Source organism: Zonotrichia albicollis, chromosome 12 (assembly GCF_047830755.1).
Source record: "Zonotrichia albicollis isolate bZonAlb1 chromosome 12, bZonAlb1.hap1, whole genome shotgun sequence".
In the NCBI taxonomy this organism is placed as follows: Eukaryota; Metazoa; Chordata; class Aves; order Passeriformes; family Passerellidae; genus Zonotrichia; species Zonotrichia albicollis.
Genome location: NC_133830.1, coordinates 1,837,198 through 1,863,545, shown reverse-complemented (window position 1 = coordinate 1,863,545; position 26,348 = coordinate 1,837,198). Strand labels below are relative to the sequence as shown.

Genomic DNA, 26,348 nt, shown 5'->3' with positions numbered 1-26,348 from the left:
AATATTCACAAAACGAACAGGTCACATAGTACAAATTTATCTTGCAAAGTATTTTTCACATTCCGACTGCATCCATAGATATATCAGCCTCAGGATTTTAATTTCTATTTAGCTTTTACAGAACTGCTAATTATGAAACATCCAAGCAAAATTACTCATACAGCCATGCCCACAAATGCTGAAAAATTCACCACAAATATTTCTACTCCACACTTTCTTTTTCCCCCTCCTACCTGCCTGCAGTCAGAGCTCTTAGAGTCAAGTTTCTTTGGCAGAATCCAATTATGTCCGGATTTATCTTCCCCCGAAAGGTTGTGGTGGTTCGTGGTCCGTCCAGGGACGCCAAGTCTGGGTTTATCTCGGCTGTTTGAGGGGCCTGAAAGGCCCGGGGTGGCCTTGGGGCACCACGCGTGTTGAAGGACGAGAAGAGGCTTCAGTTCTTCTTTCTGGTTTTATGTTTATTAATTGTTTATCTAAAAGATGTTCTTTCAGCTCAACAGAGATCTGCACAGCAGTCAGCTATGGGCACACTCTGGTCTGCCCTCCGGGCAGCCACGTATCTTTATACCCTTTGCTACGTATACAATATTTATCATTTTTCCCCAATACCATCTATTGTTATAACTCGGTGTACTCTTAGTAATAACCAATAGAAAGGTGCCACCGTGGCCAAAGAAGATGGAGGAGAGGAGGAAGAAGGAGGAGGACAGGACACACCCCAATTCCTCCATCTTACTCCTCTAAACCCCCCTGTACATAAATCCTAAACCTTGTGTCTCACTCTCTAATTAACTAATCCCTTCACCATTCACCCTGTGAAGCCCTCATCCTTGTCGTCTCCTGTGCAGGGTAAAAGTCTAGCTACCAGACACTTCTGGCAACATTCCAGGACTCCCGAGACCCCCAAGCTGGTCTCGGAGGCTCAGCATCTCAGGACTGAGATCTTGAGATCCGACATCTCCCCCTTCTGTTTGCCCCAAGAAAACCTCTTTTACAATCCGATTCATGGCATCTGGGACGACATGGATGAGGACTAGGAGAACTATTACAACATAAAACCTTAAACTATTAAAACATAAAATCCTACCCTTAAAATTCTTCTCCAAATGGGAGAAATGTCAAAGAAATCCACCCTTAAAATTCCTCTCCAAATGGGAGAAATGTCAAAAAAATCTGCCAGCTGATCAATATATGATCCTTTGTCAGTTTCCCCTGTAATTGATAAATTTATCCCATTGCCTATTGCAATTCAAGATCCCAAGGAGAAAACCCCCCCGAGTCTTTCGTTCTTATACAGAAATATTCAAGACCCCAAAGGGAAAACCCCCCAGAGTCTTTCGTTTCTCTTGTTTCTCTCCTGAGTTGTCCTTTGCAGTCTGAGTCTCGACTTTTGTCTGAGTATTCGTTTCTTCTTATATCTTGTTGAGGAAAATCGCTGCATAGTTGCAGACTTGTTACGAAATGATGCTGTAGCTCTGCTGAACCGATCTGGCATGTCGTGCACTCAGGGGTTACCTGGTTTTTGATTCAACTGACAATAGGGTTAGAAAACACACAAGCCTCCCCGGGAGGGGAGAGGCTTGGGACCCCGAGGGTTTTTACCAAAGGCACCAAGTCTGGAGAGGGCCCCTCCTCGCCTGAGACGTCACCGGGGGTCTGGCCCGCCCCCGCCCGCGCTCGGCGCATGCGTGCTTTCCGAGCTGCTCTGTGTCTATCCCGAGGTAATTTTTTCCTCTCCCTTTTTATTCCGCCTCTGAATTTTCCCCCCTCGGTCTGCCCCGGACTGTCTCCTCCTCCTCCGACGCTGTGTGTGTGTGTGGCCCTATGTCGGTGTGTGCGGGCCGCCCCCGCCGGCACCCGCGCCCGCCGCGACTCGCACCGGGTTTTTTTTTGCGTCACAACCGCGCGCCTCTTGCGTCTCGCCGCAGCTTTCTGGGATTGCGCAATTTCCCCCATGCCGCTGCCCATGTCGGACGCCCCTTCTGCGCTGGCATGTGACTCTGCCCTCCCGGGTTCTTGCAAGTTTTGCCTGCCGCGCGCGTTTCTGCTACTTTGCCGGCCCCCGGGGCCGCTGCACCCCCCGGCCCTGAGCTTAGCAAAGCCATATCTGAACACGCGTCTCTTGTTTTTTCTTTCAGCCGCGCTCCCCGCCTGCTCCGCCGCCGCGAGAAAGCGCCTCCCCCCGGTCCCCTCTCCCCCCCCGTTCTCCCTCTGCTCCTGAGTCCTCCATGCTCTCTGGACTTTTTGGACGCTTTTTGGGAGTTTCCCGAGGTTTCTGGGTTTTGGGACCGGGTGTTTTAATAATATTTCTTGCTCTTTTTTCTCCAAGAGCATTTTTCCACTCGGCCTTTTAAGGCCAGAGCTAATAATTTTTTCTTTCCTGGAGCCTTGCTCCCCCCTCTCTTTCAGAGAGTCCCCCCCCGGACGTCTGCTGCGTCTCGGGGTTATTTCTTCCTGGCCTTTTAAGGCCAGAGCTAATTTTTTCCGGAGTCCTGCATTGCTCCCCCCTCTTTTGAGGGCCCCCCCCCCGGACGTCTGCTGCGTCTCGGGGGTTTTCCTCTCGGCCTTTTAAGGCCAGAGCTAATAATTTTTTTTTTTTGTATGTTTGTGTCACACCTTATAAGGTGGACAAAATTTCCCGTTGTTCCTGGGAAGGTGTGCCTCCCATGTTCTTATTTTCAGGCTTTCTTACCAAATCTGTCGCCAGAGCAGTCTGGACGTCTCGATCTGTCCAGCAGATCACGAGAGGTGGACCCAGGGCGCCTTCTGGTTCCAGTCCGGGCTGTTCTGCTACGAATTCTCTTCGGCAGAAACTGAGAGATGGAATTCTCAGTGACTGCTGGTTTTTTTTTGCAGTCTCTGCTGGCTTTTTTTTTTCTCTTCTTCTCTCTTTTTTTCTTCAGGGCTTTGAAGGTGGTGGTGGCCCCCCCGAAAGGTTGTGGTGGTTCGAGCTCACCCAGTGGAAGCCAAATGTCCGGTTTATCTTCCCCCGAAAGGTTGTGGTGGTTCTGGCCCACCCAGGGACGCCAAGTGTCCGGATTTATCTTCCCCCGAAAGGTTGTGGTGGTTCGTGGTCCGTCCAGGGACGCCAAGTCTGGGTTTATCTCGGCTGTTTGAGGGGCCTGAAAGGCCCGGGGTGGCCTTGGGGCACCACGCGTGTTGAAGGACGAGAAGAGGCTTCAGTTCTTCTTTCTGGTTTTATGTTTATTAATTGTTTATCTAAAAGATGTTCTTTCAGCTCAACAGAGATCTGCACAGCAGTCAGCTATGGGCACACTCTGGTCTGCCCTCCGGGCAGCCACGTATCTTTATACCCTTTGCTACGTATACAATATTTATCATTTTTCCCCAATACCATCTATTGTTATAACTCGGTGTACTCTTAGTAATAACCAATAGAAAGGTGCCACCGTGGCCAAAGAAGATGGAGGAGAGGAGGAAGAAGGAGGAGGACAGGACACACCCCAATTCCTCCATCTTACTCCTCTAAACCCCCCTGTACATAAATCCTAAACCTTGTGTCTCACTCTCTAATTAACTAATCCCTTCACCATTCACCCAGTGAAGCCCTCATCCTTGTCGTCTCCTGTGCAGGGTAAAAGTCTAGCTACCAGACACTTCTGGCAACATTCCAGGACTCCCGAGACCCCCAAGCTGGTCTCGGAGGCTCAGCATCTCAGGACTGAGATCTTGAGATCTGACACAATTAGGAGCAAAGGTGCCTTTCAAAAGAATTTGCAATGGCTGCCTTGCCAGAAGTGAAGTTAAAAAGACATCTGCACACGTGTGGTGGCACTGGGGTTTCTAATGGGCTGCACTTCCAGACTGAAGCTCAGCAATCTCATTTTCATCTCGAAAAAATAACTTGTGTACTCCTGGAACTGCCTCTGCTTGCTTCTGGAAATGAAATATTAAACTTTGTGAGTTTTCAGGCCTTCAGCAGCAGCACGAGCTCCCCTGGGATTTGGTAGTCAGGAAACATTTAGGAATGGGAAGGATCTTTTCAATTATCCACCTTTTGCTTGTGCACAAATGTTGCTTTTCCTAAAGCTGCTGCCATAAAAAGTCAATGTGTTTGAACAGTTCTTGCAGAGCTCTGAACAAAGGCCCTGCTGATGTGAGCAGCAGAAATATTTACAGGGAAACATTCTGAGAATTGGACTCATTCACATGTGAAATAGGGAACTAGCACGAGAAATGGAATTGCAGCCCTGCCTTGAGAGCCACCATCATTTAACCCTAGGAAAATATTTGCAGTGGTAATCATCTCATTTACTCTTCAGGGCTGTTTGTGCCCAGACAGGCATCGTTTCTCTTTGGGGGAGCTTTCTGTCCTGCATTGCCCTGTGCAGGCATCAGGGAGTGCAAACTTTGCTTTGGAGCACGGGCACGACCCTCTGCTTGTTCTCTGGGGCAGCTGCTGAATTACTGAAGATAATAATGGAAAACTTTCAGATTTTTCATGGGACTTAAAATGTGTTTATTGCCCAGAGCAGCTGGGGCTGCCCCTGGATCCCTGGAACTGTCCAAGGCCAGGCTGGACATTGGGGGGGACATTCCACACCCTGGGACAGTGGGAGGTGTCCCTGTCCATGGCACCGGGTGGGATTTAAGGTCCCTTCCAACCCAAACCATTCCACAATTCTGTATTCCCAATTCCCAATTCTGTATTTTTAGCATAACTTTTCTTTTTGGCTGAAATTGAGATCCAGTGATTGTGTCAAAACTCGATGGGAGGAAGGACAGAGCCTGATACTTTTAATATCTTTGCAAGCTAGAAACTAATTCAAAGTTAGTAACTTCGAAATGCTTGGTACCAGTGTTTGAAATGCTGAGAGAAGCATTATTTCCTGAGTAGAAAAAGAAATAAAATTATTGTATTTGCAGGGAGCCCTGACGAAGGCAGAAATGATGTAGTTGAGTCTATGTTTTTAGAAGGCTAATTTATTGCTTTATTATACTATATTGTATTAAAGACTACAGAAAATATATTTACAGAATGCTAAAAAGATAATAATGAAAAATTTGTGAATTTTTTTTTAGAGTCTAGATACAGCTTGGCCTCAATTGGCCAATGAGTTAAAATAACTTACGCTGGAAAATAATTAAACAATTACTTTTGTTTAATTCTTTACTTTTGGGTAAAGAATTTTTAAACACATTTTACTTGAGCAAAACACAGGAGAAGCAAGTGAGATAAGAATTGTTTTCATTTTCTGAGGCCTCTCATCTTCCCAGAAGAAAAATCCTGGGCAAAGGGATTTTTTCTGAAAATGTGAATGCCACAAAAAATGAGTTTGCAAACCCTCTCAGTAGCCAGAACTTTCCCCAAATGGATGCTGGGTCGGGGCAGCTGTGGCAAGAGCTGAGGAGGGGCAATAAATTCAAGACTATCCAGGAATTTTTTTTTTAATTTATGGAAAAGTAGGGAATTTTTTTTGTGGGCACTCCCCACGGGCTCCTGGCAGTAGGTTAAATTGATAAAAGCTTATCAACCCCTTGTGTTTTTAATGAGGTATCAAATGCTGTGAGTTATTGCTCTGCTCATTGCAGGGAGAGAGGAGAATAATTGTAAAGCATCTCCAGGCAGGGTAAGGAAGAGAAACTTTGTAGAGGTTTATTGATGGGAATGATTCATGGGAAAAAGAGAACAGGGAAGAATTTCAGCAGCTGCTGAAATCCAGGATTTATCTCAAGTTTCACTTAAATTGGTGTAAAATTGGTAGAAATCTCTTTTGCATCTGCTGTTATAATCAAGAGAATTTGGTTCTTGGAGGAAAATTAATATTTTTTCCACAGGTCAAGACTTTAGGGTAAAAAAAAATTTCTGGAGTTTACTATAATCAGTGTAACTGCTTCACCATGTCAATCAATACAGACATTTTCCTTCCAAAATTAATAATTAATACTCTAATCACTGCCTTAAATAGTTTAGTATTCATTGATTGGCCACTCGTGCTGCCCCCAGCACGCCCCATCAGTCTGTGTGAGAACAGATGAATTTCTGCAATTAATCTCTCCCTGCTCCAAAGCTGCATCTTCAGATCAGAGGCTAAAGATTCTCAGCCTTCCCAGTGCATTGAACCTGACTTTATTAAAAGAATTCTCCAGTTTTAGCTCACAAAAGCAGGCAGAGCCCTCTCTCGTTATTACTCATGCAGTTTGTCTTGTAAGCACGAAGGCCCCTGAACTTCCAGTCTGCACTGAGATGAATAAATTATAAGAATGTGTGTCTGGCCTGATTTATTTATTTTTAATATTTAAATGCCTGCTCTGGAGTGGTTCCTTTCATAAATGAAGGCGTTTTTTCCCTCTTGGGTTGCTCAGAGGGGGATGGTGGAAGTGTGCAGTGATCAGCAGAGAAAGTCTTAAATTGCTCTCAAATTCTAATTATTTACAGGTTGTAATAGGGGGTGAGGGGAAGATCGATTTTTACCTGGAGATGTTTTAAGGTGGATTTTTAAACAGAGTTTTAGAGCAGTGAGGATGGAGGTGGAATGGGAAATGTCCCTTTCCTTGAGCAGTGTGGGAAGCTTTCCTGCAAAGTGTTGCTGGATGATGTTTGCACAGAAAAGTTACAGAGTAGAAAATTACTCCAATTTTCATCTTAATCTGCAGAGTTCACTAATTACACCCCAGAGAGGCAGGGAGTGACTCTCCTGAGGGTAAGAGACAGCAGAAATTTCACAGCTCCAGGTTACAGCTCCCAGTCCTCACCTGCCACCCAGACACCTGAACTGGTCACGAACCACTGCTGGGAATGATTGTGTAAATGATTGTGTAATCTTACAGGTAAATGTGAAAGTCAACATTTACCTGTAAGAGTCATGTCTTAGTGCAATACAACATTTACCAAAGCTTCTTTGTTGATCCTAGATCCGTCTGTCCTGGGAAGGAAGAACCAGCTGTCAGCAGGAGCACCCCTGAATGTCCTTGCAATGTGTTTTGTTTTACAGACTGAAGCTGGCCTGAGGTTGCCAAGGATCCCTGCTCTGCTCTGAGGTTCCTGGGCTGTCCCTGCCCCTGGAGCTGAAGATGAGGTTGCTATGGGAGCTGCTGGTGCTGCACTCGGTCATGCTGTGCCTGGCAGGTGAGGTGTCCCCGTCACACCTTGGAGCCCAAACACCTCTGCTTTCCCTTCTGATGTGCCAGGGATGAAATGCCCAAATTCATTGGGCATTGGAGCTCAAACACCCCTGCTTCTCCCTCCAGTGCCAGAGTGCCCCATGGCTCATGTGCCAGACATTAAACACCCAAATTAATCCCTGTTTGAGGCCTTTATTACTGAACTCATCAAGGTGGAATTCATTTTCCTCTTGGGCCATGTCTCCCAGCCCAAGCACAATTTCTCAGGGGTCTGCTCTGCCCCTTTCCTCTTCAAAGCTGCTGCTGGTGGAAGTTGTTTTCCCTCACTCTGTGTTAAGCTTTCCCTGCTCAATTAAACCTTGGTGGAGTGGAGCTTTAAATCCCATTAAAGTGGTGTTGTGTTACAGCTGAGCCCTCGCTCCATTTAACAAATAATTAGAATAACATATTCCAGCCCTACAACCATCTCCTGCAAGTGCCCTTGTTTAACCTTTTCAGCCCAAGCGTCAACGTTCAGAGCATTCCTGGAGAAATTCCCAGAGATTTTTGAGGGATGTGCCTTTTTCCTGGAGCTGAACCAGCTCTGGAGAAGGTTTTGGGTTTGCAGGGGCTCAGCAAAGCTGGTTCCAAAGCCGTGCCTGGTCACTGGTTGTTGTAGGATCACCTGTCCTGGAGCACACCAGGACTGTCCTGAGCCTTCCTCTCTCTGCCATACCTTTATTAATTCCTCCTTACAGTGCCATGATGATTCTCTCCACATGTGTTTGGTTCTGAGGGAGGGTGTCAGGCTTTAATTAATGTTTGTGTCACCCTGGTGTTAGCCTGGATTGCTCTAATTTACCTGCTGCTCGCTCACACTGTTTCACTGCTTTATTTATTAGCTTGATTTCTCCCCTTTTCTTTGTGCTCACTGTCAGGTTACTTTTCCAGCATTTTAGATAATAACAAAGTACTTAGAGCAGTGTTCATTTTTTTCTGCTTAGCTCTACTGAACACAAAGGCACTTTTCTTCCGGTACTTAGGGGTACCTATTTTTGAAATTTGGTTCCAAGTCTTTCTAAATGTGCTTTGACAGTTTCTGAGCTGGCAGAAAATTGGATGCAGAGAGGTTCTGCAATGCAGAGCCCCCACGTGTTTTGGGAATTGCAACCCCAGGGAAGCTGGGCTGGGGGAGCACAGCGAGGACGAGCCTTTATTTCAAGCAAATAAATGAAAGAGTGGGAAAACAAAAGCATGGAAAATATTTTCACTGTAATTTCTCCGCTTGAAATACCTATTGCAAACTGCTTAGTGGCGGCAAAATAAAGTTTGAGGGGGATGTGTTTGGTGGGGTTGTATTTATCAAAAGATCAGTGTTTAATGAAAATACATCTCTCCAGAACTGGCTTACCCCCATTACTCTGCAGCAGCATTTCCCCTGAATTTCCCCAGCCTCAGATTCTCTGTCCTGCTCAAGATTTAAGAGATGTGTGGGGAGAGGAGTGCCAGAAGTTTTGTGTGAGTTCTAGAAGAGGTGCTGAGTGAGGAGATGGTTTCATTTTGCTGCAGGATGTGCTTCTTTGGGCAGGATTTAAATCTGGAATTTTCTGTGGCTGCCTGCAGCGTTGTCTGAGCTGGCTGGAGGCAGGGAAGTGCTGGTGCTGTGGGAATTGTGGTGTTGCCATGAGCAGGGCTCCCTCATTTGGGCTCTTCTCAAGGGACGCTCTTGGATGGCTTCCCAGAGCCGTGGGAGTGTTTTGTGTCGTGCTCTGGTGTTATGAACACAGGCACAGGTGGCTGTTAAATATTCTGAAGTTAAGGGGGAGATTTGTGTTTTCATGTTGAGCAAAGCATTTTCCACCCTTGTGAAAAAAATAATATTAATAACTGAGTTATAAAATAGTAGAAAAAAACAGCCTGGAGGAAGTTTTCTACCAGCCCTCCACAGTGCCTTGAGGACCCTTAAATGACTGGGAAAGTTAAGCTCAATTCTTAAACCTGGAAATGGAATTCTTGGGTTTAGTTCAGAGTCAGGCCCAGCCCAGGTGTCGTCCTGGTCATTGCTCTCAGCTCAGAGAGCAGCAGGGCTGGTGAAAGGTGAGGTTTCGGGGCTGTGAAAAACACATTCACACTCCTGTGAAAATGTGAAAAGTTCAATAAAGGACAAAAAGTTTAATAATGGGAGACAAGGACCGTGGAGCAAAGGTTATTGGGTCAGCCAAGAGCACCCTGTTATCTTTGGGGATACGCCTTAAATATCTTTTAATTACATCAGCCTCTTGCATATTCATAGCCCCTTATGCATAAGAAACTTTTCCCAAACTAGTTTCCATGTTCCAAGAGCTGTTTAGCATGGCTGCTCCTCAGTTCCACCTTTTTAGAGTATCAGGATTCCTTGGTTGTGGTTTTAGTCCTTTTTTATCACCACCTTTAGTTTGGGCCTGGCCATACTGCCTTGAGTCAGTGAGTGCTGATGTTGGCACATCTGTCCAGGTGTGCTCATCCTGTGTGCATTGGGTGTTATCCCATCCCAGCAGGCAGTTTAACACAAGCACATTATATCAGCTATTGCACTGAGCTTAATTAACGGAAATAAAACCCATACTTTTATAACAAAGTTACTATACCACCACACATATAGAATCCGTTTTAATATTTGCAAAAAGCCAATATTATAATCTGTATCTATAACAGGGTGTTGCCCCAGCAAAGCCCTGTGGAGCTGAGTGGTGCCACCATCCCCAAGAGCAGCATCCCCAGAGCTTCTCTGGGGCTCCAGCCCTGCCACCAGCTCTTTGGGCCTTGCTGGATCTGTCACAAACAAAGCTTACTCTTTACAATGTTTAAAGGTTTATTAAGGGATAAAAGGAATAAATCCAGTGCTGGGGTGCTTGGCTATCTGCCAGAAGCACACGGTTAACAATTTCCATGTTGGGGTTCACTGTCCAATTCCAGCTCCAGGTGATGGAATCCCACCCTCCCACTTTGTTGTCCTTGGTTCTAGGGCTGGACAAGGATTGTTCTGTGGGACTGGGCTGTGAGAGAACTGCTGACACTTTATCTGGAGTTCAGAGTCACACACCAATGCAGTGCAGAGCCTGGGAAATATGAAAGCTGAAACTTGAGTGGAAACAAAAGGCATTGCATGGGTGAGCAAGGGAGATGTGACATTGTGTGCCTGCAATGCTCCGGACGAGTCTGAAAGGGAATTTTCTGTGTTTCTGTGACTTCTGTGCCATCCTCTGCCTCATTAACCTCCTGCAGCAGAGAGTTTCTGTGCTGAAGTCGTATTTGCATGTTAATGAGCTGCAGTGGCACAGACACATTAATGTCTGAGTGTGCAGATGCATATTTTATTGTGGGATTTAACCATTCCCCTTCTGACTGTGCTCTGGGTTAAACCCAGCCAAGCCTCACCCAGCTTACACTCACCTCCCTCCACGCCATGCAATGCGGAGGAGAATCAAAATTAAAACTTAGGTTGCAATAGGAACAAAATAATAATAATGGTAATAATAATAATGATAATAATAATAATGATAATGATAATGTTTACTTAATAATAATAAATAATAATATAAAGAAAAAAACAAGTGATGCACAAAAAATTGTTCAACACCCACTGACCCATGGCAGATCCTGCCCTGAGTCCTGACCAGCCCCTTCCAGCTGCAAGCACCACATAAATACAGGAGCTTTAAGAGATTAATTTGTCCTGGAGCTTGGTTTGGTTTGGTTTTGTTGTTTGGTTTTGGTTTGGTTTTTTGTTTTGCTTCACTTTGGGTTTTTTCGTTTGGTTATTTGTTTGTTTGTGGTTTTTGTTGGTTGGTTGGTTGGTTTGGTTGTTTCTTTTTTTGTTGTTGGTTTTTTAGGTTTTTTTTTTTTTTAGTGGTGGTTTTGGGTTTTCCCCCGAAAACATTTTTAACAGGAAAACATTCTCAGAAATGCCTGTCCAGGCATTCTCTGTCCTTTGATCTCATGCTGACCCAGCACAGCAATACCCCAGCAGTGCTTCAGAGCAGAGTGTTTTGAGCACAGCTGTGCAACTCAGGGGAGGGAAAAAATGCAATATAAAGTCAAGTGTTTTCCACTGTGAGGCAAAACCCCCCATAATTTACATCAATACATTCCAATGAAATTGGGCACCCAGCTCTGTTAAAAATCAAACCTCGAAATTCAGAGACATGAAGATTTGAATTCATGCTGCTCTCCAAGCAGCTGCAGGTTTCATACCAGAGAAATTCAGCTAATTTCGTGTCTGAATATAAATAATTAAAGCTGGGAGCCCTGTTGTACATATTAAATTATGGTCTCCTCTAAACGAGGCCGCAGTTCAATTTGTTCACTGTGGTTTTTTTTCTTTTCCTCGTGCTGTGCAGCTCCCTCTGCACTTTGATGTGAGCAGGAAGCTGGGAAATGATTCATCTGCTGCGGCCCCATAATTAATTAATTAATATTTTGGTCAGTTCTGCAGCACTTTGCATTTCTGGAGCCAGCTGCTTAATTAATGTTTGCACAGCAGAGGAGGCAGGGAGTGACTCCTGGTACTCCTCAAACACCACCCAGGCCTGGGCACCACTGGAGAAGGGTTTGCAAATCAGATCTGCCTTGCCTTAATGCTGTAAGTGGGGGTTTTATTATTATTTAGGGGCTTTTCATGTTCATTTCCAACTCCTGTATTTGGAAATCCCTCAGAAGAGATGTGGCCCCCCAGCAGCATCATCTTGCAGGCAGGTTTGGGTTGAGCAAGTCCTGGATCCACCATTCCTGACTGGGATGAGAATGGTTCAACCTCAGCTGGACAAGAAATCCTTTAAAATGAAGCTGATGCCTCAGGTTTTAGTTTTTATATTTTCACATTCTGTGCTGCTTCAGTGTGTGGGTCTGGGCTTCACATCAGGGCATGCTGAGCTCTGTGCACAGAGCAGGGAGACAAAACAATTCCTGCTCCAGCTGGGCACCAAGGACAAATGATCCAAATCTCAGCCCAGAGCACAAACCCCGTGGGCTGCAGAGAGAAAAACAAGCAGGGTGGGACTGCCTGGGCTAAAGCTGGAATGGGACAATGAACTGCAAGGTGCAAATGGAGCAGAACTGATCCCAGGGACAGAGCCCGTGCCCCTCGTGCATTTTGGGGCCATTTTGGTTCATCTTGGGTGCAGCCCTGGCTGGGCTCTGGTGCTGCCCAAGGTGGATCCATGGAGGAGATGCTTTGAATAAATCCCTATTTTATTATTTAACTCCATCCATCCTCTGCTCTAGGGCAGCCTACACAGGGCAGCAAAGCCAGAAGAATTTCAGCTGCCCAGGTGTGGCTCTACAGCATCTCTCAGCTGTCCAGAGGTGGAAAGGAGAGCTGGGAAAATGCAATTTATGCTTGTTTAGGGATTATGTGGCAAGTTTGTCTGTGACTGCAGAGGATTTGAGTCAGCCTCACGAGAAGTCTGTACCCATTTCCCTCCCTGATGTGCCACAGCAAAGCCCTTGCTGGACGTGACCTGATTGATTCAGGCCATCATTTCCCAAATTAGGAAACCAGAGGCCATATCAATGCCATCTCCTCATTTTTATATACAGATGATTAGCTCTATGATGTTTTTCTCTGTTTAACTCTCAGGTCCATCTGGGCAAATTTAATTGCCTCTTTCTCAAAAGTTAAGAAGGTGAGATGGTGCACTTTAAATAAACCAGGGAGTAGACAGGCGTTTTTCTAAGCAGATGTTCCAACTCTCTGGCTGTGTATTGATCCCCTGTGTGTTTTATGTGATGCCCCTTTTCAATTTAGCTCCTTTGCATTTGAATTAGTGTCTAGGTATTGAAATTAAATCTCATTTAGGGACTTACAGAAATACTTACTTTACCACGCATCCATCAAATTAGGGAGGATATGGACCCAAACTGATTATTTATTGCCACTAAAAACGGGTTTTATGACAAAATTGGAGGTGATTAGTGGGGTGTTTTATAGGTAAAATACTGTGTGATTCTTAGACAATCTAAATATTATTGGAAAGGGACTTAATTTTGTAAAGCTTGAGTGGTCATGGAGAAAGAACCAGAGGGGAGGGATGAGGTGCAGGGAGAATCCTGCTGGGTGCTGGGCAAAGCCTGGCTTAGCTGGTCCAGAACCTGCCTGGCTGGAGATTTCCTTCCTGCCTGGCAGAGAAGTGAAGCTCCTCACAACCCCATAGAGTAGCGTAAAATATAATTATAGGGTAAAATAAATCTAATGATAGGTATTTTGTATGGTAAAATATAATTATAAATTATAATAATAAATAATATGGTAAATAATAATATAAAGTAAATAATACTATTATTTACTTTATAATAATACCAATAAATAATAATATAAAGTAAAAAAACAAGTGGTGCACCATATAATTTTTCATGACCCATGGCAGATCCTGCCCTGAATCCTGACCAGCCCCTTCCAGCTGCAAGCACCACACAAATACAGGAGCTTTAAGAGATTAATTTGTCCTGGAGCTCTTGGTTTGGTAAACATCATATAAACACTAATTTATTATACTCTTATTATATATAAACATAATTTATATACAAACATTATATATAAATAATATAATATATACAAATGTTATATTATATAGAACACCATATTATTTATTATAACATTATTGTATAGCAACATTATTATATATAGAATTATATATAAATTGATTATATTATATATTAATATTATATATAAATACTATATTTTTATTATAATATAATTATGTTAATAATTACATTTTATCCCATCTCTCAAAAGTTCCTGTCCCCTCCTTGTGCTTGTCCAAGGGCTGCAGTTTTTGCAGGGTTGGGGCCATTAAACAGAGCAGATGCTGCTGAATTTTTGCACTTCGTGTTCAAAGTCAGTCCATGGTAAATCAGTGGCTGCTCCTGGTAAGTTCCTGTACTGAGCAGAGCTCAGGGTGCTGCAGTTCAGCTGGGCAGTGTTTGATGCTGCTTTATTGAAGCTTTTGTCAAATGCTGTGCTCTGAAATTAAGAATATGCTGCAGCCAGGCTGCACTGACTCATTATTGCAAGTTTTAGGAAAGATTTCCTGTGTGTTGCAATGAAAAAGCAAAATTTTCCTGTTGTCCCTTCAGTGCTTCAGCCTGGTTTTCCTGGTGTGTTTGGGTTTTTTATTTTGCAGTAAAATACACATATTCTGCTTCATAAATCAAGCTAAGGCACCATTGTTAAATAGTCTGTATCATATTAATTACTCTGTGAAGCAAGGCAAGCATTGCAACCATTTATAATCAACTACTGGAGAAGCTGCTAATGAATGAGACAGGTAACTAATTAGCCAGCCAGCAGTCAGCATCTCCAGCTGAAGCTGGTGACTTTAAACTTCATTAAACTTTCCAGGTGTCGGGGAAAGTATGAAAAATACAGCTATCTTAATAGCTTGATGTGTCTTAATTCTAATTTTCTGAGTTGAAATGGCTGAAGATTGCATCTGTTTTAAGGGATGTTGTCATTTATAAAGATTCCTGTGCCTGTCTGGCACAGCTGAAAAGAAAATTAGCAGTTTGTGTGGGAAAATTTTGAGTTTGTCCAGTGCATGTTGGGGAGAGCATGAACTCAGATGTGGCTGAAATTCCTCCTATCCCAATAATTTGTAGCTTCTTATTTTGTGCCTTTTTAATTTGCACCTTCTTAATTTGTACTTTTTTAATTTGTACATTCTGCTTTGCCCTTAATACTTTGGGTGGGGTTTTTTCCTGATTATTTAGGGGGTATTTTTTGTGTTCATTTCCATTTCCTGTATTTGGAATCTGCAAAATAGACCCCTGACAGAATTCTGAATATAATAATAGTTTTTATTTGTGAAATAGGGATAATGGGAAGCAGAGCTTTCCTGAGTGTTTTCCCACTTGTTATAGAATACCACTCTCCAAACAACTCATTGCTAAGTAATCTGCATAGAATTTCCCAGGATTTATTCATTCTGACTTTGTTTTATGAAGTGTCACAGTTACATTTATTGACCTCTGCTGCATTCCTGAGCAAACTTGAATGCTCTCTTTTCTTTTTTTGGGGATTTGTTGGTGTATTAGGATGGAATATGGAATTTATCCCCTAATGAAAGGCGAGGGAGAGATGCCATCAGTCAGTGGGAGGAGAGAGAACCCAGTGCTTTCCCATGTAAATTATGTGAGCTCTGGAAGGGAGCCAGGCATTCATTTCGTTAAAATGGGGTTTGATAATTGAAACTAATTTAACATCGACCCCATTAAGTTGCATTTTATTGCTCATTTAATCCGCCTGTCTCACGAGCTCCCAGCACTGGGAAGTGGCTTTGGGATGGTTTTGGTTCATCAAAGCTGCAGCCACTCCTGCTGGGGGTGCTGAGATTGTCCTGTGGGGTGGGGGGTCAGCTTTGGGGTGGGGTCAGCAGTGCTGTGGGGTCAGTATTGGGGTGGGGGGCTCAGCTTTGGGCAGGTTTGCTGTGGGAAGATGCTCTGTCTGGAAGCAGCTCATGGATGGTCCCTCATCGCCCCTGCGGCCTGGTGGAGCCTTTCCCTGCAGGATCCTGCATCCCCTGGGCTGCCTGAGAAATTATTCCAGTCCTGCACCAGTGCAGCTCCAAAATCACAGGATGGTTTGGATTGGAAGGGACTTTAAAAATCACCCAGTGCCACCCCTGCCATGGCAGGGACACCTCCCACTGTCCCAGGTGCTCCAAGGCCCAATGTCCAGCCTGGGCCTGGGCACTGCCAGGGATCCAGGGGCAGCATTTTAGAGCATATTTATTGTTTTAGAGCATATTTATTGTTTTAGGGCATATTTATTGTTTTCTGTCAAAACTCTCCATTTAAATCAGCCATTTAAAGGAGCTGGATCCATGAGTTTCTCTTTACTGGGATTCCCACCTTCCCCTGCCCTGCTTCTGCTTTCCTCTGTCTCTCTGTTGTCTCTCTCTTTCACCACTGCTGCTCACGACTCATTAAATAATCTCATAATTGGTTCTCAGCCCCTGGGTGCTAATTGCAGCAGGGCCCTGGGTGATGGCTGCACACCCAGAGCTGCATTTATCCCAAACGGGGCGCAGGAGGAGGTGCAGGGACGAGGAGGAGCAGCTCTGGGGGATGTTTGTTTGTTTGCAAACACCTTCCCCTGGGGCTGCTGCTGTGGGATGGGGAATTGCTGGGCCTGTCCCCTTGGGAAGGAGCAGGAGAGGAGCTGTAAGAGCGTGCCTGGCTTGCATCAGGGCGCTGGGGACAGGAGCTGCTGCTGGGAATGCTGCAATGCCACCAGAAGGGCAGGGCAGGGGGAAAGTGCAGCTTAAACCACTCCAGGAATTTGTCCTTGGTGCCCAGCTGGAGCAGGAATTGTTTTGTCTCCCTGCTCTGTGCAGAACTCACCATCCTATAATATCAATGCCAGACTCGCACTCTAAAGCAGCACAGAACCTGAAAAATACAAAAACTAAAACCTGAGGCATCATTCTCACCACGCAATTCCCGTCCCTGGGCACACATTCCCCATGGGCAGATGTTGTTCAGCGCTTTGGGAAGGTCAGGAACTGCCCAACAAACCTGAATAAAAGCACAGGAGATGGGAATCTGACCTGGGGCTTGAGCAGGAGAAATCTCCACCTTCACCTTGGGAATACTGGGAGTTAATCCTGGAATAATAAGAATGTTCCTGGAACCACCATGTCACTGCAATAGTGGTCTGAATGCTGTGTTCCTCCTTTCCTCCTTTATTTTTTTGTTGTTTTTTTGGTTTGTTGGGGTTTTTTTTTGGGGGGGGTTGTTTGTTTTTGGGGTTTTGGGGGGTTTGTTTGTTTGTTTTTTTGTTGTTGTTGTTGTTTTTTGTGTGTTTTGTTTGGGCTTTTTGGGTTTTTTTGGTCGGGTTTTTTTTTGCTTGGTTGTTTTTTTTGTTTGTTTTTGTTGTTGTTGTTTTGGGGTTTTGGGGTTTTTTTGTGGTTTTTTGTTGTTGTTTTTGGGGAGGGTGGTTGTATTTTTGTTTTTTTTGGTAGGTTTTTTTTGTGAGTTTTTTTTTTTGGAGCAATATCAACTCCAACTTTTCAAGAACCTTCCACAATTTCAGCTTGCTCCTGCACACCAACTGATGGTTTGAAGCTCAGGTGTGAAATGTGCCTGTGGCGTGGGTTTTCGTGGGGCGTGCAGCGAATTGTGGCTGTCAGGGCCGAGCAGGATGGATGTGTGCGAGCTCCCACACCTCGGAGTCAGCGCTGCCACTCACGCCTCCTGCAAGGTGCCGTGCTCCTCCAGAACCTCCAAACGCCTCTCTTGTTGTGACTTTCTCTAATGTGCCATCCAATTACTGAGAAAACTTCACCGCCCCTTCTTATTTTGAAGTGCAGGCAATCTCTGGTGTTTTGCTGCTGTCTGTTGAAAGTATTTAGGGGATGCATGAAAAAGCAGCAGTTAGCAAAAGGGTTTGGCATTTAGGAGATGTCATAACAGCTTTTGGTGTGTTTTTTAAAGCTCATTTTTAAGGTGTGTCAGCTGATAAAACGTGTCAGTCGCAATCAGTGAGGTGAGGGTTGACAGAAGGATAAATTCCAGCTAGAAAAACTCTTTCCATGCATTGGTTTGTACATGGGAGCTGCCCTGGCAGAGGAAAAGAGGCAAAATTTTGAGAAATTTAGAGGAAACAACACCAAATTTTCCACCAGTTGCTCAGTGGTGCTGTAGGACACCAAAAAACCCAAACCCTCACTGATGTATTTGTCCCTCCCAATCATTGTCTTTTGAGCAAGCAGGAGTTTAAAAACTCTTTAAGTTGTTCCTGAAGACTTCAGGTCTCATGTAAATTCAGGAGTCACTGTGCAGCTGCCCACAGAGCATTTAAAATAAAAAGAAAAATGGATCAGTGTGAGTGCACAAATGTATTGGCAGCCTTAAAGGAAAAGCAGCTTTGCTAAACCTTGTAAATGTGTCACCAGTGGCTCTGGAGATGTGGAATTCTCATCTCGAGCTATCCTCCATTATTAATGCAATCTAAAATATACAATAAAGGCTGCAAGCAAATCCCATGTACAGAGTTTAAGTGACAAAACCCCCTCCTCTGTGGGCAAAATTCTGCATTTCTTTTCAGTATATATTTCAATGTATAAAGTGCAAGGGCAATGCACCCCTTTCTTTATTAATATAATTTAAAATAGGCAGTAAAGGTGCAAAACCCCTCTATACACAGAGTTTAAGAGACCAAAATCCTCCTCTGTGTTCACCAAATGTCTGCCTCCAGTGCACATTTAATTTTTTAACAACTCCTCAATGTTTTGCAGGTTTTTTTTTTCATGTAAGTTGGATTTCATTTTCTATAATAACAACACCTTGCTTTCCAGAAGGTGACCTCAATAGTTACTTGCTGTACAGGTGTAACCATTACATTCCTTTTCTTTGGAACATATTTTTATGCTTTTTGCTCTGGGTTGTTTTAGATTCCCAGTGTGAACCCAGGAACCAGATTTAGATGACAAAATTCAGTGTACAGTCAGAGAAAATGAGTGATTGGGACCCTTTATCAGGGATGGCACACGGACACTAATTATGGTCTCAGCTATTCTGTATCTTAATCAATCCCAGTGATCTTGTTTGTAATTTTTACTCCTCCTGACAAGGAGCTGCTCAAAGAAATAAATTGGCCATCAGTGTAATTTGCTGCTTGGACACAAAAGGCTCCCAGATTAACAGGCTTTTTCCCCCTGGAGAGATCTCCCTCATCCACTCTTGGCTGCTGTTAATTATTCCTTTGTCCCTTTTTTGTTTTCTAAGGGCTCAGGATGTGCAGGCAGCAGCTCCCAGTGTGCCCCAGCACATCCCTGCTTCTCTGGGCTCAGGCAGGGAAATAACTCAGGATTTGTGACCAGAATCACCTCATATTCCCAAAACCCAGCCTGTTTTGTTTGTTCCTGGCATAAAAACAGAGGCAGTGTTTGAAAATTACTAATGAAACTTGGGAAATCAGGGAACAGAGCTGGGTGCCCGTGGCAAAGGGATCTTGATGAGATCTTCAAAACACCTCGTTTGATTAGTGCTGAAACCAGATCCAGCCCTGCCCCTTTGTTGTGCTACAGGTGGTTTTGAAAACAATTTACAAAGAGGCTTTTTTGTCTTTTTCATGCTGTTAAAGCAAATTGGTATGTAATTAGATTTATATAGTGAATAATCTTATTTGCATATCCAATTAATTCTTCCTGTTTTAATTTGCTAGGGTTGGATTCACATTGGTAGTAAAAAAATAACACTTAAATTATCAAGCATTCAAATTTTCTTCTGCTGTTATTTGTTCAAGGTCTTCCATTAAAATTTGGTTCTGGGCATCATCTTCCTTTAAAAAGCTGTTAAACAACATGGAAAAAGGCCATAAAAAAACCCAACCCACATGACTTGTGCTGCAAAAACATAAAAGGTCTCTTTAAGCTGGTCAGGGGGAATGCAGTGTGAATTTAGACTTTTCAAGCATCTTTTAATCACAGAATAGTTTGGGTGGGCCTCGGGTTTAGCTTTTATATTTTTCACATTCTGTGCTGCTTTAGTGTGTGGGTCTGGATTCATATTATGGGATGGTGAGCTCTGTGCACAGAGCAGGGAGACAAAACAATTCCTGCTCCAGCTGGGCACCAAGGACAAATGATCCCAATCTCAGCCCAGGAGCACAAACCCCGTGGGCTGGAGAGAGAAAAACAAGCAGGGTGGGACTGCCTGGGCTAAAGCTGGGATGGGACAATGAACTGCAAGGTGCAAATGGAGCAGAACTGATCCCAGGGACAGAGCCCGTGCCCGGCCGTGCATTTTGGGGCCGTTTTGGTTCATCTTGGGTGCAGCCCTGGCTGGGCTCTGGTGCTGCCCAAGGTGCATCCATGGAGGAGATCCTTTGAATAAATCCCTGCTTTATTCTGGAACTCTGCTCTAGGAATTCCATCCCACCCCCTCCCCAGTCTCACAACCAGGAATTCCTTCCCAATCTCCCATCCATCCCTGATTCTGAGGCTGGATTTTACAGGGACTCAATGATAAATTCAGGAGGCTTTAGCAAAAACGGTGCCAGGGAAAGGGAGATGGGCTGAAAATGGATGTTCTCATGTAGGTCCATGGAGCTGCTTCAGAAGTGAGCAGAGGACACTGCAGAGTGAGAGGTTAAGAACTGAAAATTAAAACACCAACGTCTTTAAGAGATTTAATAAACGAGGAAAATGCATTGCGTAATTGTGTTGCAATGATTTGAAATAGGTCCTAAGGAAAATTGCTTTGAATCCTAATTAGCAACTAATGGTTATTAGCTAAATCCGGTGCCAGGGAAGAAATAAATAGGTGAAATAAATAGGAAGCTATTGCTTCTACCTGCAACCACTGCAGCTGTTGTCCCAGTTTTGGGCTATTTTTACCTAAAAGCTGAAGTGACTGCAGCAGATCCCGTGCAGGTCCCGGAGAACACCTGGGCTGTGTTGCTGCCAGCCAGGATGAAACACAAATGAGCTGACAATTGGTGACAAAACAATTTCTGTGCATGGTTTTTATCTCCTGAGGAACAACTGCGCTCTTCTGTTGAGTCAGAAGAATAAACTGTGCTGTGCCCCGTGCCCCGAGGAGCTCTCAGTGGTTTGAGGTGGGAATAGATGTTCAGGTAATGCATTCCCAATCTTTCTCCCTCAGATTCATCCTCTGCCTGCTTTGTAAACTGCTCTGCACCGAGCTCCAAACTGCTTTTAGCTTCCCAGGGCAGGAAAAGACACTGCACGTCCCAGCGTGTCAGAAAACTCGGGGAAAATGACCTCCAGCTCTCAGGCACTTATTGCAAACCTATTTTAAATTGAATACACAAGCCCAGATAGTACAGGCTGTTTGATAAGAAACATTAGAGAAATCCATAACACGAGGCTTTTTATTATGGGTTTATTACATCAATCTCTCCAGTGGGTAATGGAACTTGTAAATATACTCTTATGTAGGAGTCTCCTCGCGGGCTTTTTATTCATGCTGAAGTAAGCACAGCAAACTTATTTGCTGTCAGGGTACATTGAATTTAAGATTAGTATTTATTTTGGTTCTAAAGAGGTTCTGCTTTTGTGAATTGGAGGCTGGAGCCGCTGTAGGAGAGGAGGTGGGAGCTGCAGGGGGGCTTTGGGGGGAAAATGAGTTTTTCCAGGCAAACTGCTGGTCCCTGTATGGGATACAGGGAATGTGCCCATTAAGGGCTGTGGGTCGTGTGCTCAGAGCTCCTTCAGGAGGGAAAACTCCCTTTGTTTAAGCAGGAGCTTGCTGTGTGCTCATTGACTAAGCCCAGCAAGATGAAAAATCATCCATGGGATTAGAGAAATATTTAAGGGATACATTGCCAGCGTTACTGCGCAGTGCAAACACGGGCACGGCGCTCTCTGCACTGTAAATATTTGTTCTTTACTGGGAAAATGCTTTTAATTCTCTTCTGGAGGTAAACAAAGCAATGCTGCTGCAGCAGGAACCCAGCAGGATTTTGCTTACTTGGGAGAAGCCGAGGGGACGTTTGTGCTGAGTAAAGAGTCGAGGGAAAGTTCACAGAGAAGTTCAAAAAGGAGTTCAAGTCGTAGCAAAAACCAAGAACAGCTCACAAGTGTTCAAGTAGGTTTGTTGGAGGATGTAGTGGTTAATTGATGGTTGTCTTAATATAGGGAAAATAATCCTTAATTACAGGATGTTAATTGGACAGACAGACAGAAGCTTGCTGAGGTGACAGAAAATTGGCTTTAGCTCAGGATTTTAAGAGGATTTTAGGGTTCCACATCCCTGGCAGTGCCCAAGGCCAGGTTGGACACTGGGGCTGGAGCTTCTGGGTCAGTTTAAGGTCGGTTCCCACCCAAACCCCACAACAAATCAGGAATGATGTTCCTTACACTGCTGCAGAATGAACCAGGCTCAAGTGATGTCTGCATTTCCAACAAGGTTTTTTTGGGTTTTTTTGTTTGGTTTTTTTGTTTGTTCATTTTGGGTTTTTTTTTTTCTTTTGTGGGTTTTTGTTTGTTTGTTTGTTTTTCTGTATGAGACAGATTATGAATGAAGGATGTGTGTGTTTAATTAAGGTCTGAGGGTAACAAATGTGCTGGAGCCACAAAACCACATCTGTGTCGAACCACCCTCACCTGGCTGGGCACTTCCATCTGGGCCAGGGCAGCTCCTAAAACGCATCAGCAGAAAGCTCAGCACTGATTTTGCTGTCTCTTCTCTCATGTGTTAATTACATATTATCATCTCCATCTCTTGCATTTTAAAAAGACAGTTTTTACGAAAGATGTTTGTTCTTGTGTCTTTATTTTAGTTTTATTACTTTATGTATGTTTTCATGAGTTTATGTTTGTGTTCTTGTCTTTATGTATGTTTGTCTTCATGTATTTATGGTCATTTTCATGTCTTCTGGTGTGTTTCCATGTTTTTATGGTTGTTTTCATGTCTTTCTGTATGTTTGTTTCCATGTCTTTATGTGTTTGTTTTCATGTTTGTAAGTTTTTTTCCGTGTCTTTATGGATGTTTCTTTTCATGTCTTTACGTTTTTCATATCCTTATGTGTGTGTGTTTGTATAACTTTGTTTTCATGCCTTTATGTTTGTTTTCATGTCTTTCTGTATGTTTATTTCATGTCTTTATGTTTGTTTTCATGATTATATGTTTGTTTCCATGCCTTTACATATGTTTTCGCATGTGTATGTTTATGTATGTTTCTTTTCGTGTCTTTATTTTCATGTCTTTATATGATAAAATAAGATAAAAGGCTGCTTACAGAAATTCTTATTTGTCTTTGAGGCTTCTTAAAAAATGAAAAAAAAAAGTTTTTCATAGTGTGTTCTCAATCCAGTATAATCCTTAATTTTCAAAACACAGAAAGCCTTATTTTATTTTTTTTTTGGAATTGTAATGAAAAAATTGCTGAAGCAGTGCACATTATTTCGATTACCCATTAAGCCTTCTCTGCTCTAGAATGAAATTACATGATTTTAGTTAATTTTCTTGCTTTTAACTTCTGACTTGTAATTTACCAAAAGAGAAAAACAAACCACTACAACTTTTCTGGTCTCCCATTACTCCCAAAATGAATAATGAAAGTCAGCTCCTATTTTGGCATCTTTCTGATATTTTGGACTTTTTATACAAGAGTAACATTTAGTTTGCACCATAGTTCTGATCTGTGACTTCCATAAGGCTCCAGCATTATATTGGCTTGGTATAAACAGGCTTTGCATAGTGAGAGATTTATTTCACTTTATTTCACTTCATGTTATCATATCAACACAGTAAACCGTAATTTCTTGGTGAACAATGAAATAAAACTGGGTTTTAATGATAAATTAATAGGCCTTGATCAGATTAAGGGAATCCATGTGATCTTCTTCAATTTAGCTCTTGCCTTGCTCTCCTCATCAATATTGAATTTGCATTTTGTATAAGGTTGCATCTCAGTGCTCTCTAGGTAAGGAACTATAGTCTCCATAAGTAAAGAAAAGTAAAGAAAAATTAAATTTTACCCTCGGGAAAGAAAAGTAAAGAAAAATTAAATTTTACCCTTGGGAAAGGCTCTGTTGGGAAACTGAGACTCTGTCAGAAGTCATAAGTCAGGGTTTTGTCAGCTATTACTGATACCTTTTCCCTGCTGTGTTGCTTGAAAGTTCATAACATTTAAAGAAATTAAAGGAATGCATGTTATCTGGGGGCAGACTGTTCAACCTGCACTCCTGGCTGCTCTTTGATGCTTTGCTGATTGAACTCGGAGAACTTGATTTAAACCTGCCTCAGTTTGGCATTTTGATGTTAATTTTAAGGCTGGGTTTGTGTGTTTGTGTTTGCATGGAGGGTCTGGTCGCTCTGCAGGGATGACCCAGCAGGAAAATGGGGATAAATGACCAGAAAAATGGGGATAAACGGTGATTTTAGGGTTGGGGAGTGCCCGTATTGGGGTGGTCAGTGCTGGTGTGTGCCAGCTTCCAAAGCCACAGCAGGAGCTCTCTGTTCTCTAATTCCCACTGGGTACTGGAATTGGCTTTTATTCCTGCCCTGCTGAGGGTTGCAGAAACGTTTTGAAAAACAGCAATGAAAAAAATTGAAGGGCAACTCCTCAAATGTGCCCTGAATTGGAGCAATTCCAGCCACTCCAGCAGAGTTACAGGAGTGAGAGCAGCTGAGCTGCCAGCCCAGTGCCCAACAGCAGACTGCAAATGTCTTAAATCCATTTATGGCACAGAAGCACCTGCAGATTACAGCCTTGGATCCTGTTTACAGGACTGTTAAACATTTTCTTGCTTTAGCAGCAGTGAGAAGTGAGGGAGGTTTTCCTGCCCAGGGTCAGCATTGGGGTGTGCAGTGCCTGGCAAGGAAGGGCTTGGATTCTCAATTCCTCCTCCATCTGGGGAACCCAGAAAATATTGGGTGAACATTCAGAATTCAGAATATTGGGTGAATTCCCTGTCTGGAGAACCCACCTGAGGCCCTGGTAATTCCATCTGCTTATTCACAAATATTTGAGAGGTGGATCCGTGGCCTGAGCTGCTCTGTAAATAGCTGGGTGGAAAGCTGGCAGGGATCAGCTCTCCTCTGACAGAGGCTGATGTGCTTAAAGCAGGAGGGAGAAAAGAGGCTTCACCTTGAAGCCAAGCACAGAGAGCTCCTTTCACCTTGAAGCTTTCTGCAGGGTTTGGCTCCTCAATCAAGGCAGAGCCCGGACACGCTGCCAGAGTTGTCTTTGTTTTTGCAGCAATAGATGAGACAGAGATTACAGGTTATTGCCCCAGGGACTTGTCTTTTCTAAGGCATGGGGATTTTAAAGGAAAGAGGGTTTTTTTTTCACTGTATAACTCTGCCTGTCTGCTGCTGGGGTGGGGAGGATGGCATTTGTTAACCTGGCTTTTACACACCTCCCTGATTATTTCAGAGATTCAAATCCATCCAAGTCCAGGGAGGTGTTGTGGAAAGGAAATATGTGGCTTTAAAATACGCACATGTAACCAACTACTTCTGCTTTTTTAATATATCCACTTCACAGTCCCTGTAATACTCAAGACAGCTGAAAGTTTTACAATAATGATGTGTGTTCTTGGCAGGCTGCAATTATATCAGTACCTTACATTTTACTAATAAATCAATAGATAATTAGCACAGGCCTTGGAAACATTTCTATTCCCAAGTAGTTCTGTGCAACAATGTCCAGCACTGGTGGTAGCACCATTAGCACTGAATTAATCTGATTTTTGCTGTTGTTTTATACTCAGCTCTGTCATGGGCTGATATTGTCCTCAGCAGGGCACTGTGAGTTCCTCTGTTTATTTTCCTGCTCTGGGCTGCTGTGATTCAGGGAGGAGGCTGTGGGGTGAAGAAATTTGTGATTTTCTGCAGTACTGGAGCAATGTGCTTTTGTGGGACACTGTAGGGGAAGTGTGTGATTTTAATCAGGTTGTTGACGTGCTAAGAGAACTCAAATTTTATCCTGGTAAATGAGGGTTTTGTTGGAGGACAGGTCACCTTGTGGTGTGGTGGGAATGACCTCTGCCAGCAGTCTGGAGCCAGGAGAGGAGGCACAGGGAATATTCACATTTGTGTGTAGCATATCCACATACAAATATCCACATTTGTGTGTATAATATCCACATGTGAATATCCATATTTGTGTGTAGGATATCCACATGTGAATATCCACATTTGTGTCTATGGTATTCACATAGAAATATCCACATTTGTGTCTATGGTATCCACATGTGAATATCCATATTTGTGTCTATGATATCCACATGTGAATATCCATATTTGTGTCTATGATATCCACATGTGAATATCCATATTTGTGTCTATGATATCCACATGTGAATATCCATATTTGTGTGTAGGATATCCACATTTGTGTCTATGGTATCCACATGTGAATATCCACATTTGTGTGTATAATATCCACATGTGAATATCCACATTTGTGTGTAGGATATCCACATTTGTGTCTATGATATCCACATGTGAATATCCATATTTGTGAGAATGATATCCACATTTGTGTCTATGGTATCCATATGTGAATATCCACATTTGTGAGAATGATATCCACATTTGTGTCTATGGTATCCACATGTGAATATCCACATTTGTGTCTATGATATCCACATGTGAATATCCACATTTGTGAGTATGATATCCACATTTGTGTCTATGGTATCCATATGTGAATATCCACATTTGTGAATATGATATCCACATTTGTGTCTATGGTATCCACATGTGAATATCCACATTTGTGAGTATGATATCCACATTTGTGTCTATGGTATCCATATGTGAATATCCGC

General features: G+C 43.4%; 1 protein-coding gene across 6 annotated transcripts in view; it reads left to right on the top strand.

Moving 5' to 3' along the window:
* Positions 1-26,348, top strand: part of LOC102064532 (contactin-4) — a 275,228-nt gene that overhangs the window by 139,163 nt on the left and 109,717 nt on the right. For all 6 annotated transcript variants that reach the window (XM_074550309.1, XM_074550310.1, XM_074550305.1 and 3 more), the window contains exon 3: positions 6,957-7,090. In XM_074550309.1, coding sequence (XP_074406410.1) covers positions 7,036-7,090 — 55 coding nt within the window. In that variant the 5' untranslated portion in view covers positions 6,957-7,035. The remainder of the gene's footprint in view (positions 1-6,956; positions 7,091-26,348) is intronic.